The following is a 15,150-nucleotide window of genomic DNA, read 5'->3' on the forward strand; positions in this document are numbered from 1 at the left end:
ATTACGGGACTACTTTTAGTGCTAACTTGTTTTTATTGCCTTCTGTCAAATAATGAATAGTTACAGCGTATTTTACAGAAATCATCTTGACATTTCACGGTATGACAGATAAACGTGGCTTGCATCAAACTCAGCTGACGTGGTTTACTTACATAACTGTATGAAAAGGTTAAAAGTCAACTGCGACGCACCTTGCTGGGTACACTCCGTTAAGAGTAAAATATCTTTCTTAAGCATTCATGGTTATTTTGATAACAATTTTGTCTTAAAATAAATTGTTCATAAAATGATTTACATTACATATCTGATCAAGGAATTCAGGCGCAACAAAAATATAACTGCTAATTTAAAAAGCAAGCGTAATTCACATGATCACAAATGACAGTATTTAAGTGGGAGTGACCAAAAAGCTTTTCAGAGCACCACTTTTACAGGTTATATCACACAATTTCTCACAACACTATAAGTGAATAAAATCTTACGGGAAAATAACCTCAGAAGTGTCTTATTAAATTCCTTGTCTTTTATTCTCTCTGCAGTTTTTAAACGCTTTAAATGGCTCGGAGAAATATAAGAAATATTTCATTTTGAGTAAAAGCTATCATAAAAAACAGCAACCATTTTAAATGAAACCAAGGTATTGTGGAACACAACACCTGGGACAAAACATTTGGCAGGGATTAGGAAATGCGACAAAACACATTTAAAAAAGGACCAATAAATGCATTCAAGCGGTACAATTTCAAAGCGACATAGCTTATACAACAATTATTCTTACATTTTCATATTCAAAGAAAAGAACACATCGAGTCATAACCATTTTAAAAAGTCAATAACGCAAAAATACAATGTTCTGAAAAAATAGAATTCCAAATACTTAAAAATGTACTCAAAACATCTATGCAGATGAGGAAGTACTGAATAGGAGCAGGATGTTGCTAAAAATACAACAGATCAGTATCAGTCAACAGTTTAACACACTGAGATGTGGACAGTCAAAACTTAAATGTGTGGAAGTGCTCTTTTAAAAGATCATCTTCCAAAATCATTAAGTTCCCTTTGGTGTATACTTTACACAGAAACAAGAAACAAACTGTACAGGCTAATTGTGTGCACAGAGGCAGAAAAATAAATCATCATTAAAACCCTCTATCCTGACACAATACCAAATCCCAACAAAGAAAAATGAAGAAACTGGACAAATCTGATCACATAGGTGATGCCACATCCATGTCCAAAGTAAGTGAGTCTGTGGAAGAAATCCAAATACAGGCTATTAATATTTGTTATTATGTGTATGTTCTATGTCAATGAGTGTCCTACAAGAGTACAAATATGGGTGTTTGTATGTACAGCATGTGTGTAACTGACTCACCCAAATGTCCTGAATTAGCTTCAGCTTCATTGTGCATCAGGGAGTCGAGGGTGCGGGGCGACATGGGGAACAGGTCACTCGTGTTTCCAGAGTTTGTGCTGTGAAATAAACAAACAAAAAAAAGGAAAAATTGTGTATTACAAACTTAAACGGCCCACTGATGGTCATACACACACATTTACACGGGGAGTCCTGCCATACTTTTCGTGTTAGTCAAAATACTTTCAATATAACTGAAGTGATAACATCTTTGTCATCCCACTTTACCACAAGTGATAAGCTAACAGCCACCTACTAACTTGTGTGTGTCAGTGTTTTGTCTTCATCACACAGACCACATAGCAGGGCTATCGCGAACAACGTAGGGCTATCGCGAAAAAGGGCTGTAATTGAGCTGCGTTGTTTAATACACATATCAGTAGTTAATGAGTGAAAAGCAACACTCCACCAGTCTCATCGTAGAAAGACAATTCAGCATTCATGTTAGTGTGCAAAGTCATGCCCAAAAGAGAGTACAAAATGAAAAATGGGATGAACGTGTGGTAAAATAATGATAAACAATTAGCCATAAATATCAAAATACATGAATAATACCAGGAAAACCTGGGCAGATGTTGAGCATGTTACATACTTCCCAGTTTCTATTTTAGGCAGTGCTAAGCACACTAACACAACATGTCTTACATTGAATTGATGTTAATGCTACAGCTACTGTCAACGTCACGCACAGTTGTTGGTTAGTTGGCTGGTGGATCGAATGGGCCGTCGCTCACTCGCTTAACAAAGTACGGTCACATTTTATTTCGCCTACATGTCTTTTGCCTCGTCTTTTTTCTCATGGAACTATGAATCAATTTGGAATTATTTTTCCATCGATAATGCCATTATCTGAAATCTCTTCAATCAATTTTCCACAAACAATCGTGAAAAATACTTTGGACTGTTAAATCCATACAATGGATTTGGTTGAGGAACTATGACACAAATGTCTGGGAAACAGAGTGCTACCTGAACAAAAAAAAGAAAAAAAGATGAATAGCAGGGAGATGCTCTTGTGTTAGAACCAGTAAAAGTGGCGGTGAGTTGGACAAAACAAACAGGAATTATGTAGGTGGGGGTACTGCTGCACCAATATCCCTGAAACCCACCCATCAAACATAAGTGAAAAGATGCACACACAAAGCCCTCCCTACATGCCACCTCCCCCCGAGCGCCTACCCTGGGAATCCGTTCCCAAGCAGCTCACTGTCCGGCAAGTCCATGAACACGGAGGGACACCTACGGAGACAGGTCAGGATCTCACTGAGCAAACCTCACAACCCACCAGCACACCAACAAACCCAGTACCAACGAAAGCGCACATGGCTGACTGGCCTGTGCATACACACTCCTCTGATACACTCCTCACACTATCACGCTAACCTGCAGCTGACCCTCGCCTCCCCTTTTTGTTTTGGTATCATCTCAGATACAAATACAGTCGAAAAGTTTGTATATTGAGCATGGAAATGGATTCCCATCAGAAATGAAGACACAACCTGATGCCAGGTGTGAACTGCAATCTGTCTAAACTGACTCTACACATAATCTGTGTTCACAATGCTTGGTCTGAGAACAGGCTGATGGTTCCTCCAGTGACAGTGATGACTCACAGTGAGAGTAAAAACTGTTTTGTTCTCCTTTTCTTTGAACATTTGGCAATACTTGTCACGTTTAGAAAATAGTTTAAAAAAGGAAGTTCAGATTGGAACAGGAACATTCAGAGATATCTTCATAAAAGTAGACATCAACAGCTTGTAATAAGGACTGACATACAGTAAGCGGAGGTCACCAGGTGGCATGAGATCATCAAAAAAAAGATAAGAGGAGTGACAGATACTTACGGGGTAACGCAGATGAACTTTGTCTTCAAGTATGGCTGAATAGCTGTCAGGGGAAAGAAAATGTTAGCAATATCACAAAAAAACAGTGATCACAATTAAAAATAAATATATATCAATAAATAGCATGCATCCTAAGCAAAGCATAAAGAACAAGGCAGTGACTTACTGCTCGTAGAGTCTCCTCCCATCTCAGGTTCAGGAGCTGCTTCTGGCCTGCAGTATTTACCAAAAGCTTCGTCTTTGGGGATATCAGGGTAGAGGTACACGAGAGGTGAAACCAGGATGTTGGTGGCATCCATGATCTTGTAGCCCATGATGATGTCAGCGAAAGACATGCTGTTGAGCTGCTGCTTGGTGTAGGGCTCCACTGACTGCATCTGGGTCTTTCCTAGAAACATACACAGAAGCTCAGTACCAGAACAGAAAATAAAGTTTAAAAAAAAAAAAAAAAATGAATACTCACCACTAATGTCTTTCTCTACCCATGTAAATGTAATGCCGCCCTCCTTGCTGCTTTCACTGAAGCGCAGCAGAAAAGTGCCAGGAGGTTTTGGACTAAGAATGGCCCTCTCCCTCTCCTTACTGATAAAGCCCATGATATACCTACAGAAAAACCACAGGAAGTCATATATTTAGATACTGAATTTTAAAACAGTAAGTCTATTTAAAAACTGTTGCATGTCAAAACACTTTCAATGATATGAAACAGGCAATGCCAGGAACTTGTAAACAAAGGGCGACCTCTCACCCTTCATTCCACAGTGCCAGGATATACTTCTTCACCAGGTCAATGATATTGTCTAGCCACACCCAGAAGGAGAAGCCTTTGCCAGCCATGTTTTCCTGGGAAGAGGAAGGAGAAAAATAACTCACACTGAAGCAATACAATGGCAAGATGGCAGATTGAACCATGTGTGGTTTTTAGGTCAGTACCTTACAGAACTTGGCCCAAGTGATCTGACAGCCAGAGTAGTTGACACATGGCCCTGGATGGTGGAATTACAGAATACGATCACACATTAATAAATGACACAGTGTTGAGTTAAATGTTTTTTGGAGACTTTTAGGCATGACACCTCACCTAGTAATTTCTCAGCCAGTGTGGTGAGCTGTTCAATGGTCAGGCCTCGCTTGGTGGTGGAGGAGAATTGCCAGCTTAGAACCTCAGCTACCTGGTCCCACGTCCCAACTGGAGGCTTGGTGAAGAAGTTCACATTCTGTACAGAGACACCCAGGCCAACATAGCTTAAAATATATAATAATGGTTTACACTACAAACAGATATACAACTGCGTAAACAGAGCAGAGTTCAGCCCCTTTCCACCAGAGGGTGCTGTCTTACCTTTGGGTGGTTAGTGAGCATGTTGTACCACAGGATGGAAGCCCAGGCATTGGGCATCTGGCAGATGTTAGAAATGACTACCACAGGCAGGGAATGAGTCTGCACAAATGGAGGAGACATTAATATATATTTTTTACATTAGTATAATATAAAGTTTGGTTATTCCTTGCTGACATTTACTCTTGCACAATGACGTGAAAATGTTTCTGCTTCTATTTCAGTACATTATCTCGTAAATAGGACTTCTTCAGGTGGTCCTCTCGGTAATACTGCTCTTAGAGGGTATGATGCTGTTCTTAGCATTATAAGATACTTTGGTGTAAAAGGCTTGTCCCACACTCTGAGATCTGGGTTGGATTTGTGAGTGATGAAATTATAATATATCAAATTCATTATGTAAAAACTACAGAAGGTGCGTGTTTTAGTGTGCTAACAAATCATTCGTGGCTGAAGGTTGAGTTCTTGCTTAGTTTCCTACATCTTGGTCATATGAAACATGAGTAAAATTGGATTAACTAGTTAGCAAAAAAAAAAAAAAAAAAAAAAAAATCACTCCGTACGTAAACACACCGCTGAGATAGAAAAAGTCAGGCAAAAAAAATAAAAATCTTTTGACTAATAATGCAGTCAAAAGATGGGTGTCTTCACACCATCTGTCAGAAGGAGACCTTTGTTTTGCCATGAAGACAACAATTATTATGTCAGAGATGCAGATGTTGAGCGGTTGCTCTGAGCGTCGAATATTGACGTGAATGGGTGATCCAGCTTACCAATGGATGATAATGGATGATTGACTAAGCCAACTAGGAGGTAGAGTAGCCCCACCGCCTCATATCTATGGTAGTGATTACAACTGATAACGCCCATTTAATCGGCTGATAAGGTTCGAAGCGGGTGTTTCTCATCCACAGAGGATTAGCGAAAGTAAAAATCTAACTTTTCATCAGAAATACTCAGTGCCAGTAACCCTGCCATCAGTGAGGTAACTCAGGTCAGGTCAATGACTGGGTTGATGAAGGAGGTTTGTCTTTTGGGCGTTTTTCCACTACATGGTAACTGCTCGGCTCGTCCGCGGTTCCCTGTCCTCCTTTTTCCATTGCAGATTTAGTACCGCTTCATGCGTGAGGCGAGCGTAGCTGGTCGTCATAGCGACGCCGCAGTAAACTGCCACGACGCAACAACGCGACACACACACACACACACACACACACTGAACAACATTGAATGTGTGTTGTTTTTGATCCTCGGCATGTGGCTGTTGCCACAGCAAGAAGACAAATTTTGTTTCAAAAAGAGCTGGAGGCAGCAAAAAAAACACAGCTGGCTAAACTATTTAAAAGTGGCGGGTTTGTTCAGGACACCCCCGTCTGTCGCTAGCAATGATGACGCAGTGATTAGTGACAATTCTCTCCGACCAATCAGTAATCTGCAGGTTTTCACGTCACCTTTTGGTATCCCCTCAGCTCGCTTGGAATCTCGACTGAGGTGATACTAAAAAAAGTACCTGTCGGCAGGTACCAGGGACTTTTTTTCATAATGGAAAACCAAAAAAGGAGAGTAGAGTTGAGCTGAGCAGGTACCATGTAGTGGAAAAACGCCATTTAAGTAAGAGTTCATTTAGAAACAGAGGAGGTGACAGTCTCTGGAGGTGGAAGATTTTGGTAATGACTCATTTGTCTGGTGATTTTGTTTGCAAGAGCTGTTAAAGAACAACGCTGTTGTATCGGTACATTATGCTTTAGAGTTTTGTTGACTTCTGGTGTTACATGAAAGTTAAACTAAGGATGTGGAAACGTCTCCAAGTTCATGACACAGAGATGCTGCCTGATACTGACCTCCAGATCGATCTTCAGGCCTTGATGATAGACTTCTGTCTCAAAAGTGATAAGATGGAGCTCCTCTGTGACAATCAGAGAGGCCTAAAGAAAACAGATTATTCAAACTGTTTAAAAGCAGGACAACAAAAGTCAAGAAAATGTTGATGGCAGAAGTTAAATCCAAACGAGAAACAATTTGAGCATTCAATTACACTATCCCACCAAGTGTCAGAAATAGTACTTACGTCGCTATTGGTCCGGCCACCATTACCACACCTCTGTTCTCTCAGGGTCTGTAACAAACAGGAAGTTAGTGCTCCACAGCAGGCTTTTATCAGAAAACAGTCAGGCTGCTTTCATCACTCACCAAGTGTTTAAACTCTGCTGACAGGCTGCCATTGTTGGATTCTTCCATGTTCATAACTTTTGTGTTGGTACCAAGGATGTTAAACTTTCGTGACCTAAGAAAATCAAGGAACAGCAGATAGTGAGACTCTGTTTTAAAAGAATATACAGTAAATGCTAAAGGCTTGGAAGAAAAGTGTTCTCAAAGTAAAAGTACCCTCGAATTGCAGCCACATCCCCAGATTCCCTGAAAGATAAACAGTCAAAATCAGTAAAGCAGTTTCTCTTAAGGTCTCAAATCAAATCTGTGTTTTAGTGACTTAATATAAATGTTAGAAGCTCCAGATTTAAATAAAAAAAAAAACTCACTTGTCAATGCAAACTTTAATTTTCAGCTGGTAATTGAGTTCAGGAAACTTTACCAGTAACCTGGAAAAAAGAGAAAAATAAATATTTAAAAAATATATATAAAATGTTGCACTCTCCGTCATATGGGGTGCATAACATGTTTCAATTGAAATGTATACAATATGTTGTGTTTTGTTACTTTTGATACAGTGCTGCAAGCTTGCATCTTACCTCACTTTATTTGTGAACTGCACTCCTGTTTTTATGACCAGAGGTCTGTCTGGATGCATGGGCATACATGGCTGCCTTTCAACCACAAAAGCACTACAAGATAGAGTGGATCACGTTTCAGAGAAAAAAATCCAGCAGACATCACAACAACATATGGTGAAGAGAATCTAAGGTCAAAGCTCCCTTTGAGGCGGCCTCTAGCTCACCCAGTAAGAGCGTGCCTTTGCAGCGGCCCTGCGGCCTTTTGCTGCATGTCATCCCCTCTCTTTCTCTCCCCCCTTTCCTGTCTATTCACTGTCACTATCGAATAAAGGGAAAAAGCTCCAAAAAATAAACTTTAAAATAAAAAGGTCCCTTTACCAATGATTTGTAGCATTTCAAAGTGCATCTCACAGTCTCCCTACAGAGAATGCAGATGGCTCAGATGTCATCACAGTTGCTAAATGAAGAGCGTGTGATGCGACTGAAAGCTCCGTAGCATAAGTAAGTGGGACTTTGATCTCAGAATCTCTCCACCATAGATTGTTCCTAAAGGTCAACAATTAACATTCATGTGCTCAATATTACACTTGGTCTGGGCAGATGTACAGTAAATATGTGTTGCATGCAGTACCTTTTCATCAGGTTTCTGAACAAGTCCACAATCTTCTCCTCCAGGGCGGGCCGGTGCTGGATGATGGGGTCTCCTTTGTAGGACACCTTCTGCTGAAGCTCTTCCAGCTTCTTGATCTGCTGACGAATCTGGAGCTGGGACTCAGCCAAGGATGTGATCCTGGTTAGAAAATGTTACCCAGTTCAAATTAAACATCTGGATGAAACATGCCTCTAGTTGTCAAACTGACTTGACAACACTGCTGGTATTTGGCACATTACAGCAAGAACATTTTAGTTGATGTCTGCATTGATGGAGGGAGATCACCAAAAAGGCAAGTAGAGCAGAGTAGAGACAGGAGTCCAGAGTCCGTCTGTTAGCCAAATATATTTTATAATATTTTATATATGGTATAAAAGACAACCATAAATATTTATAAGGAAACTGTGATCATAACCATACTTCTTAATGAGTTCTTTCTAGGAACATCTTGACCATTTGTGTTCAAAATATATTTTTGAAATTGAATCATATGTTTCAATGTAGCTGGGAGTCCTCAAAATGAACAGTTAAACAAATGTATCTATGCAGGAAAAGACTTATGCAGAAGGAAAGGAAGTGATTCAAATATCAAGTTGATTATTGATCATTAATGTGACCGATTTAGGAAATTGCTTAAAATTTGCATCCCTGATTACCATGTTTCGAGGCGGTCCAGGCAGATGTTAGGTGGTCCTCCAATACAGGCAATTTGCTGCCTTCTCTTCCAGTCTGCCAGTTCTTCATCAGTCAGGTTCTTCTGTACATAATCCATGGCGGTCAACAAGCCTCCCATCTCTGTCACAATTTGCTACAAGATAACAAGCACAGCATACTTTAAAACAGTTGGTATAATTTCAAAGAAGTCACCGTGGTCGATGTGACTGGTAGCTTTACCTCTGTACAGTATGTAAACGTTAAAGCATTTTTTTCACGTTTTCCCGAAATGCTTTGCAAATTGGCCTAGCATGTAAAATGTAGCGTGGACGACAGTGGGGCGCGTTTCACAGCGGCTACGGCAGACAATTCCACAGCAGAGTCTTCTGCCATTTGTTAGTGATCGACCGTTAAGGATTTTTTAGTGCCGATGCCGATTTTCTTTCATCAGCCTTAGCCGATGACCGATACGGGCTGCCAATTTTCTTAAGCCGATATTTGGAGCCAATACTGATTCGTTTTTTTTACATTTTTTTACATCATAAAAATGTAAACCCTGCTACACTGGATTTATTTTCGGAATCTGCTCTGCCATTTCTTTAAAAATAATAAACAAAAACACAGATCAGTGTCACTTCTGCAATCATCTTACATTCATATCACCCAAATTATGTGTGCAATGTGCATCATATGGATGGGTGCACTGCATATGGTTAACTGTGCAAGGGTAAAAGGCTTTCATCAACATCTACAACACAGCCTTGATGATGCGTTGCTTGCTGACATATTATAAGACAGATATAATCAGGTCATCACAAAATGTCCTTTGTCAACACATTTAAAAAATTTAAGAAAACAATAAACCTGAAAAGTAGCCATTGAAATAAAGTGCTTGATTTGTAATTTAAGACTGCCAGACTAGCAGAGTGCTGGTGCTGGAAGCCTGGGGGAGGGGCAGTGCATGGTCTGCACGTGAACTGCAGCGTCTCCAGCAACACAGAGCTGCCTGTGGACGCCTGTCTGTAAATAATGCCGGGAAAAAACTATCGGCGAACGCAGCAGCTGCGTATCGGCCCGATATATCGGCCGGCCGATAAAAATCAGTCTATCACTACCATTTGTGCTAGGTGACAACCCCAAGCTGAATGTGACCCCAAATCACCATGAAACTAGAGGTCTTGTTCCATTTTTTTGCAAGGTCATTTGATCATGTTACAAAAACCCACCCTCCTCAGCTGGTCCAGTGCGCTCAGCATCTGCTCGAGCTGAGCCATCTTCTGTCTGGTAGCAGCTGCTTGGCTGTTCCCATTTAGGTCCTGGGACAACTCTGGACAGAGGGTGGACATGGCACAGGTCAGCAACCTAATTCATTTCATTAAATCTATACCAAAAAGGTTGCCCTTTAATAAATGTTCATCTGAGACTGAGAGTTAAAACGTTTCAAACAAATCTATATCACTGCGAAAGTTCAGAATACAATAATTAGAATATACCTCCTTGACTCTTCAATGTCTTGTAATTGAAGTCAAAGTCATCCTGCAAGTTCTCAAGCATTTTCATCTTCTGTTCCATATCCTGAAGAAAAACAAACAAGGATTTATATATTTAAGACAAAATCATTTTGTCAGGTTAGATAGTGTTCAGGATTCTTTGTACTGTACTCAAATACTTAATCAGTGAGTCTCTGAACTAACCTGCACCCGCTTCCTGATGTCTTGAAGGTTGTGCTCCAGAATCTGCTGCTTCTCTGTCACTACTGTCCCAGTAGGATGTGCTGCCTGGCCTTCCTGCAAGAGAATAAAACATATACTACTCACCGCTGTACCACCCAAAATTCATGAACTGAAGCTCTTTGATGCAATATGGATGCTACAACGAGGTTAGTGTAGCTCTTCTCTACCTGTACAGCTGTGGTGGCCGTCTGCAGCAGTCTTTGCTCCTCCCACAGACAGCGGGCAACAATGCGGGCAATATCCATCGGCTTCTCCAAGTACTTGCTCTGCAGATGCTGTTTAATCCTGCGCAGGTTATGTTGGTAGAGTACATTGTTCTCCTGCAGGAAACGGCTATACTGCTGGTCTATTTCTCCCAAGAGGTTGTGAAACACCAGGGTAGCGTGTGACTCCTTATTGGCAGCGTAAGCCCTTGTGAAGGAGAGGATAAGATTTATTATATGATTTATTTCTAGTTCCTTCTAAGAGCTGGTAAAAGGTGAATACACAGTTCAGTTGGATCTCATCCAAACATCCTGTACCCCACGAGGGGGACTACTCGGGGGGGAAACAAAATAAATGTCTTTCTTATGATAATTGTAATACAAATTGGACAGAAAATGTTGTACTACTATTTTAATGTGGCCCTCAAAATAGAAAAAAAAAAGGAAAAGCTTCATTACTCGCTCAGTGATGCACACTTGTTCAGATGCACTGTGATACATAATACACATGAGAACCCTGTAATGGTGTCATGTGACGGAAGAGGGCATGATAAGGAAGAGTGTAACAGTGAATGCTAAACACAATAGCTTTCTACGTGTCAAGCTATCAGCAAGTCATGGTGAATGGCCAACTGCCAGTCTGGAGGAAGTGGAGGATAATAGCAATTTAATGCAACTTGTTAGCAGACAGGAGAAACTAAATGTGCTTTCATAAGAGAGGCCAGGAATTAAATTATTTCTCACCAGTCCTGACTCTCAATCCAGGGGGCAAGGAACTGCCGCAGCTCCATGGGGAAGCTGTCACTGTACAAGTGGTAGAGCTGCTCCAGATACCTGGTCTCCAGCTGCTGTAACTGGTTCCACTGGGCCATCCTGACATAAACCTCCACAAACCTACACAAAGAAGATGGGGGTAACATAAATTAAGCAGAGTAAATCTTGGAGAAGGTTATTTCTGATAGATATATATATATATATATATTTTTTTTTTTTATTCTCAAATGCCATATAACTGACCACAGAGAAACAGCTATATTTCAGGTTTCCTCTGAAAAGGATGCTAGGCTCTGGGGAGGCCTCCTATTCAGCACAGATACTTCCTGTTCAGAGAAACACTACGCCTCCACCAAGAAATAGAGGCAACGTGAGCAGCTGTCAGCATCAGCAACTCCCTAAGCAGATAGGAATAATGATCTTTGGCCGAGGTTTTGCCCCAACTGTATTCACTAGAAACAATGAAAACCACACTTCCTTTTCTTCGCCGCTGGAAATATACTGTAGATGGATAGGAAACCAGAGAAACATATTCTTCGACAAAATACAAAACTGGGTTTTAATCATTTCCTTCATATTGATTATCAGAGAAGCACAATGCAACTTGAGCAATGTACTCTCATTAATCCTCTCGCAGCTGCCGGCAGAGACAACAATTATCCATCGGATCCACATTGTAGGTTCTGTTAGCCTTCTCATCTTACCAACAGCAGGTTACACAGTTCCCCGGAGGGTTCTAGACTGTACACTTACAATAACCAGACAGTAAATCCAATAGAAGGTTGTCTCCTCTAGCATCCATATTAAATAACTAACTCTTGAAGTCTTCATTTCAGCCTCTTACATGCCTTTTAAATACTGTTGCATTACCATCTAAAGTCTGACTACTCAGGGTTTAAGTGTACAGTGACATTGCTCAATACTATGCAGAATTTAGAAAGAAGAACCGAAGTTCTAATTCAACTCTGATCCTTGATAACTGATGACTCAGATATGTTCTCAACAAGACACTAGACTTTCTGTTTCCCGGAGCCAAGATGTTGCTCTTGTCGACAGAAAGATAGTGCTGTTAACATACTCATACAACAAGTTGAAATGAGTACCTACATTTGCATTCAATATCTGTCCATGTTTCCACTTACTCACACTGTATTTGATAAACCCCTTAATTAATGCACGCTTTATGTTTTGCCCATCCCCTTTTATAGAGCCTAAATGAGGGGAAAGAGTATTAAAAACTCCTCTCAATATTATACAATCCAATATCAACCCAACACTAACCACAGCCTCAATAACTACTATAGACTAAAAGTGTTATCAGTGTTAACAAAAACATGGACTGTACAATATTGTCCAGGTATACCTAACAAACTGGAAACTCAGTATAAGTTTGAATAACCTGAAACCAAAACAAAAAAATATATATATACTGTATGTTAAGTTTCACCTTTCATATAAATCATGTCATTGTCCCAAGGGAGCCACAGGAATTCAGTTACAACAATCATTCTCGCTGACATCATATGGGTGAGGTTGTTTTTTTAAGCGTAAGGGACATAACCCAAAGTTGTCCATCAAACGTGACAGTTTTCAACACATTCATATGACCACTGTTCCTCTTTCACTGGCATGTGAAAAAAGGTGCATCTGCATAGTGTAAACCCTGAGAGGATCACATCAAAGAGCAGCTGAGTCATCGTCAGTAATATGAGGATTAGTTTCATTTTTCATCTGAATAAGTAATTTCTTCTTTCTATTGCGTGGGAATTTGGGTTACAATTGCAAACGGTATCTGAGGTTCATTAGGTTCAATTTACAAACCTGTTGGCACAATGTGACTTTTACTGTATCATCTATTTCCTTCATCATGCCTTTCCATGCATTGTATTGAATTGCAGAGTTACCAATAAACTAACCACCTTAATAAAGTGTCTGGAAAGCTCTGGTACATTGTAGAGTCCCTCTGAGATCACTGCAGGATTATCAATGATTTACCAATGTGTACAGCCACATAAGTGGCACAATATGGTTTTATTATTGATTAACAAATAATGTTTGGCACTGAGTTAATGCCACATTGGCAACTAGCTAACAACCAGTTTAGCCTATATTGAACGATAAGAGGCAAATGTTAATTTGGGCGGTAAGGTCATAATGGGTCCACAAAGTCTGAACATATTGGCTGTTCAATCATCAAATTACTTCAACATGTTGTCTGGGTCACATACATTATAAATGATAGCCTTGGGGACATTTTTAAAGATGGAAATTCTTCACAAATATTGATCCAAATGCCAAGGTAAGGCTTTTGTCTAAACATCACATATTTAAGCAGACTTAGCTAGAAATTTGTCAGGCCAGCCAGATAAGTGTGGTTTGTCCAATTTTCAATGCTAGGTAACGTTAGCCATGCTGCATTAAGTGTAAAGCACAATGTAATTCCTTGAACCATGTCACTGATATTTCAGCAAGTACTTCCTTGAACAAACAAAGCAACGAGTAACCAAGCCAACAATCCATTTCATGGCTTCTGTAAACACAAGTGACAACAATAGTACTATTATGTAAAGTTATGTAATTCAGCAAAGTCATAATGTATTTCATGACAGTCATGCTTAGACTTTAAAAACATTGATTACAGTCAATAGTGTAGTAGCCTATCTGATGGCACTGCATCACTGACTCCACAGATGTACTGGCTACACTGAAGATCATATTTTAAAAAAATAAAAAAAATAAAAAATAATAACTCTGACATACACTTTAAAATTAAGATTATGTTAAGGTCTGGACAGATCATCTGTACAATCGAATCTTTTGAAGGAAGAATTGAATCCCAGTGCAAGGTGTCCGACATGTTGGCCTTAATTCTTTCTTAATTTTAGTGTCTATGGTTGGCCTGCAGATGAGATGGAGATGGGCGTGACAATTAAAGAAAAACACACAACAAAGGCCTGCATTTACTGGGTCCAAATATGCCATCCCAGTAAAGTTGGAACTATTGTTCATATAGATACGTCATTGTTTTGACGACAACTGACGTATGTATGACAATTAAACTAGGCGATCCGAATCACATGAGCAAACACAAACAAAACATATATTATGTACGTATATATATTTTTGTTGTTATGTTATCAGACCCATAATGAGAGAACAGAACTCAGTAACGTTAGCTAATGTTACAGATAAAATGCAGTAACTTTAATGTAGCTAATGTACTTTTATTTAACGTTAACACCGTGGACACAGAATGGCTTCCCCAGTATGAAAAACTTATGACCTAGTCACAATGCTGCAATCGTACTACAGACGTGTTATAACGTTAACTAATAGAGCTAGCCATTCATGAATGTGGTTTGCAGTAACACAATAATGATAACAATCCCGCTTCGGGTCTAAGAAACTATTTTTTAATAAATGTCATAAGCAGAACTCGCTTTTATAGTCGCTTACCTAGCTCGTTGTTACTCCTTTGGGAAGTTTCTCCGTAAAAAAACTGTTAAGTTAACCCTTCTACTAAAAAACACTGACAATAACAGTAAGTGGCGAATTTTCTAGAAATTGAACACACAAAAGCGAGGGAGAACACACAGAAAAAGATCGTTATTGTGTAGGTTTTCTTGCCAGCACGGGAAACACTTTACAGATCTCCTCTCTCACCGAACCCATCTCATTGCAGTCTTTCCACCCAGACAACCCCCATAACCTACTATATTTGACAGCTTTGACAGCCAATATGAGTCGGTCATTCTATCGTAACCAAGCAGATTGCAGTATGCAAGCAAGAGAGGCGGGACTTTACGGCGGG

At 39.9% G+C, this 15,150-nt stretch overlaps 1 protein-coding gene across 2 annotated transcripts; it reads right to left on the minus strand.

The window, feature by feature from the left end:
• Positions 1-10: 10 nt before the first annotated feature.
• Positions 11-15,049, minus strand: stat3 (signal transducer and activator of transcription 3 (acute-phase response factor)). Of its 2 annotated transcripts, XM_078270513.1 has the most exons (24): positions 14,796-15,049; positions 11,310-11,459; positions 10,530-10,773; positions 10,324-10,416; positions 10,123-10,204; positions 9,856-9,956; positions 8,632-8,783; positions 7,955-8,113; positions 7,342-7,434; positions 7,132-7,191; positions 6,980-7,009; positions 6,785-6,878; positions 6,663-6,710; positions 6,436-6,519; positions 4,601-4,699; positions 4,340-4,475; positions 4,192-4,244; positions 4,007-4,101; positions 3,722-3,861; positions 3,425-3,646; positions 3,259-3,301; positions 2,594-2,653; positions 1,376-1,473; positions 11-1,249 (listed from the first exon to the last, which is right to left on the minus strand). In XM_078270513.1, the coding sequence occupies exons 2-24, from the start codon at positions 11,435-11,437 to the stop codon at positions 1,209-1,211; spliced, it is 2,355 nt and encodes a 784-aa protein (XP_078126639.1). In that variant the 5' UTR covers positions 11,438-11,459; positions 14,796-15,049; the 3' UTR covers positions 11-1,208. The 2 variants fall into 2 exon arrangements, with proteins under 2 accessions (XP_078126639.1, XP_078126640.1); XM_078270514.1 differs by lacking the exon at positions 2,594-2,653 and having other exon boundaries at positions 14,796-15,048.
• Positions 15,050-15,150: the final 101 nt, after the last annotated feature.

The sequence above is a fragment of the Sander vitreus genome, chromosome 15 (genome assembly GCF_031162955.1).
Source record: "Sander vitreus isolate 19-12246 chromosome 15, sanVit1, whole genome shotgun sequence".
NCBI classification, from domain to species: Eukaryota; Metazoa; Chordata; class Actinopteri; order Perciformes; family Percidae; genus Sander; species Sander vitreus.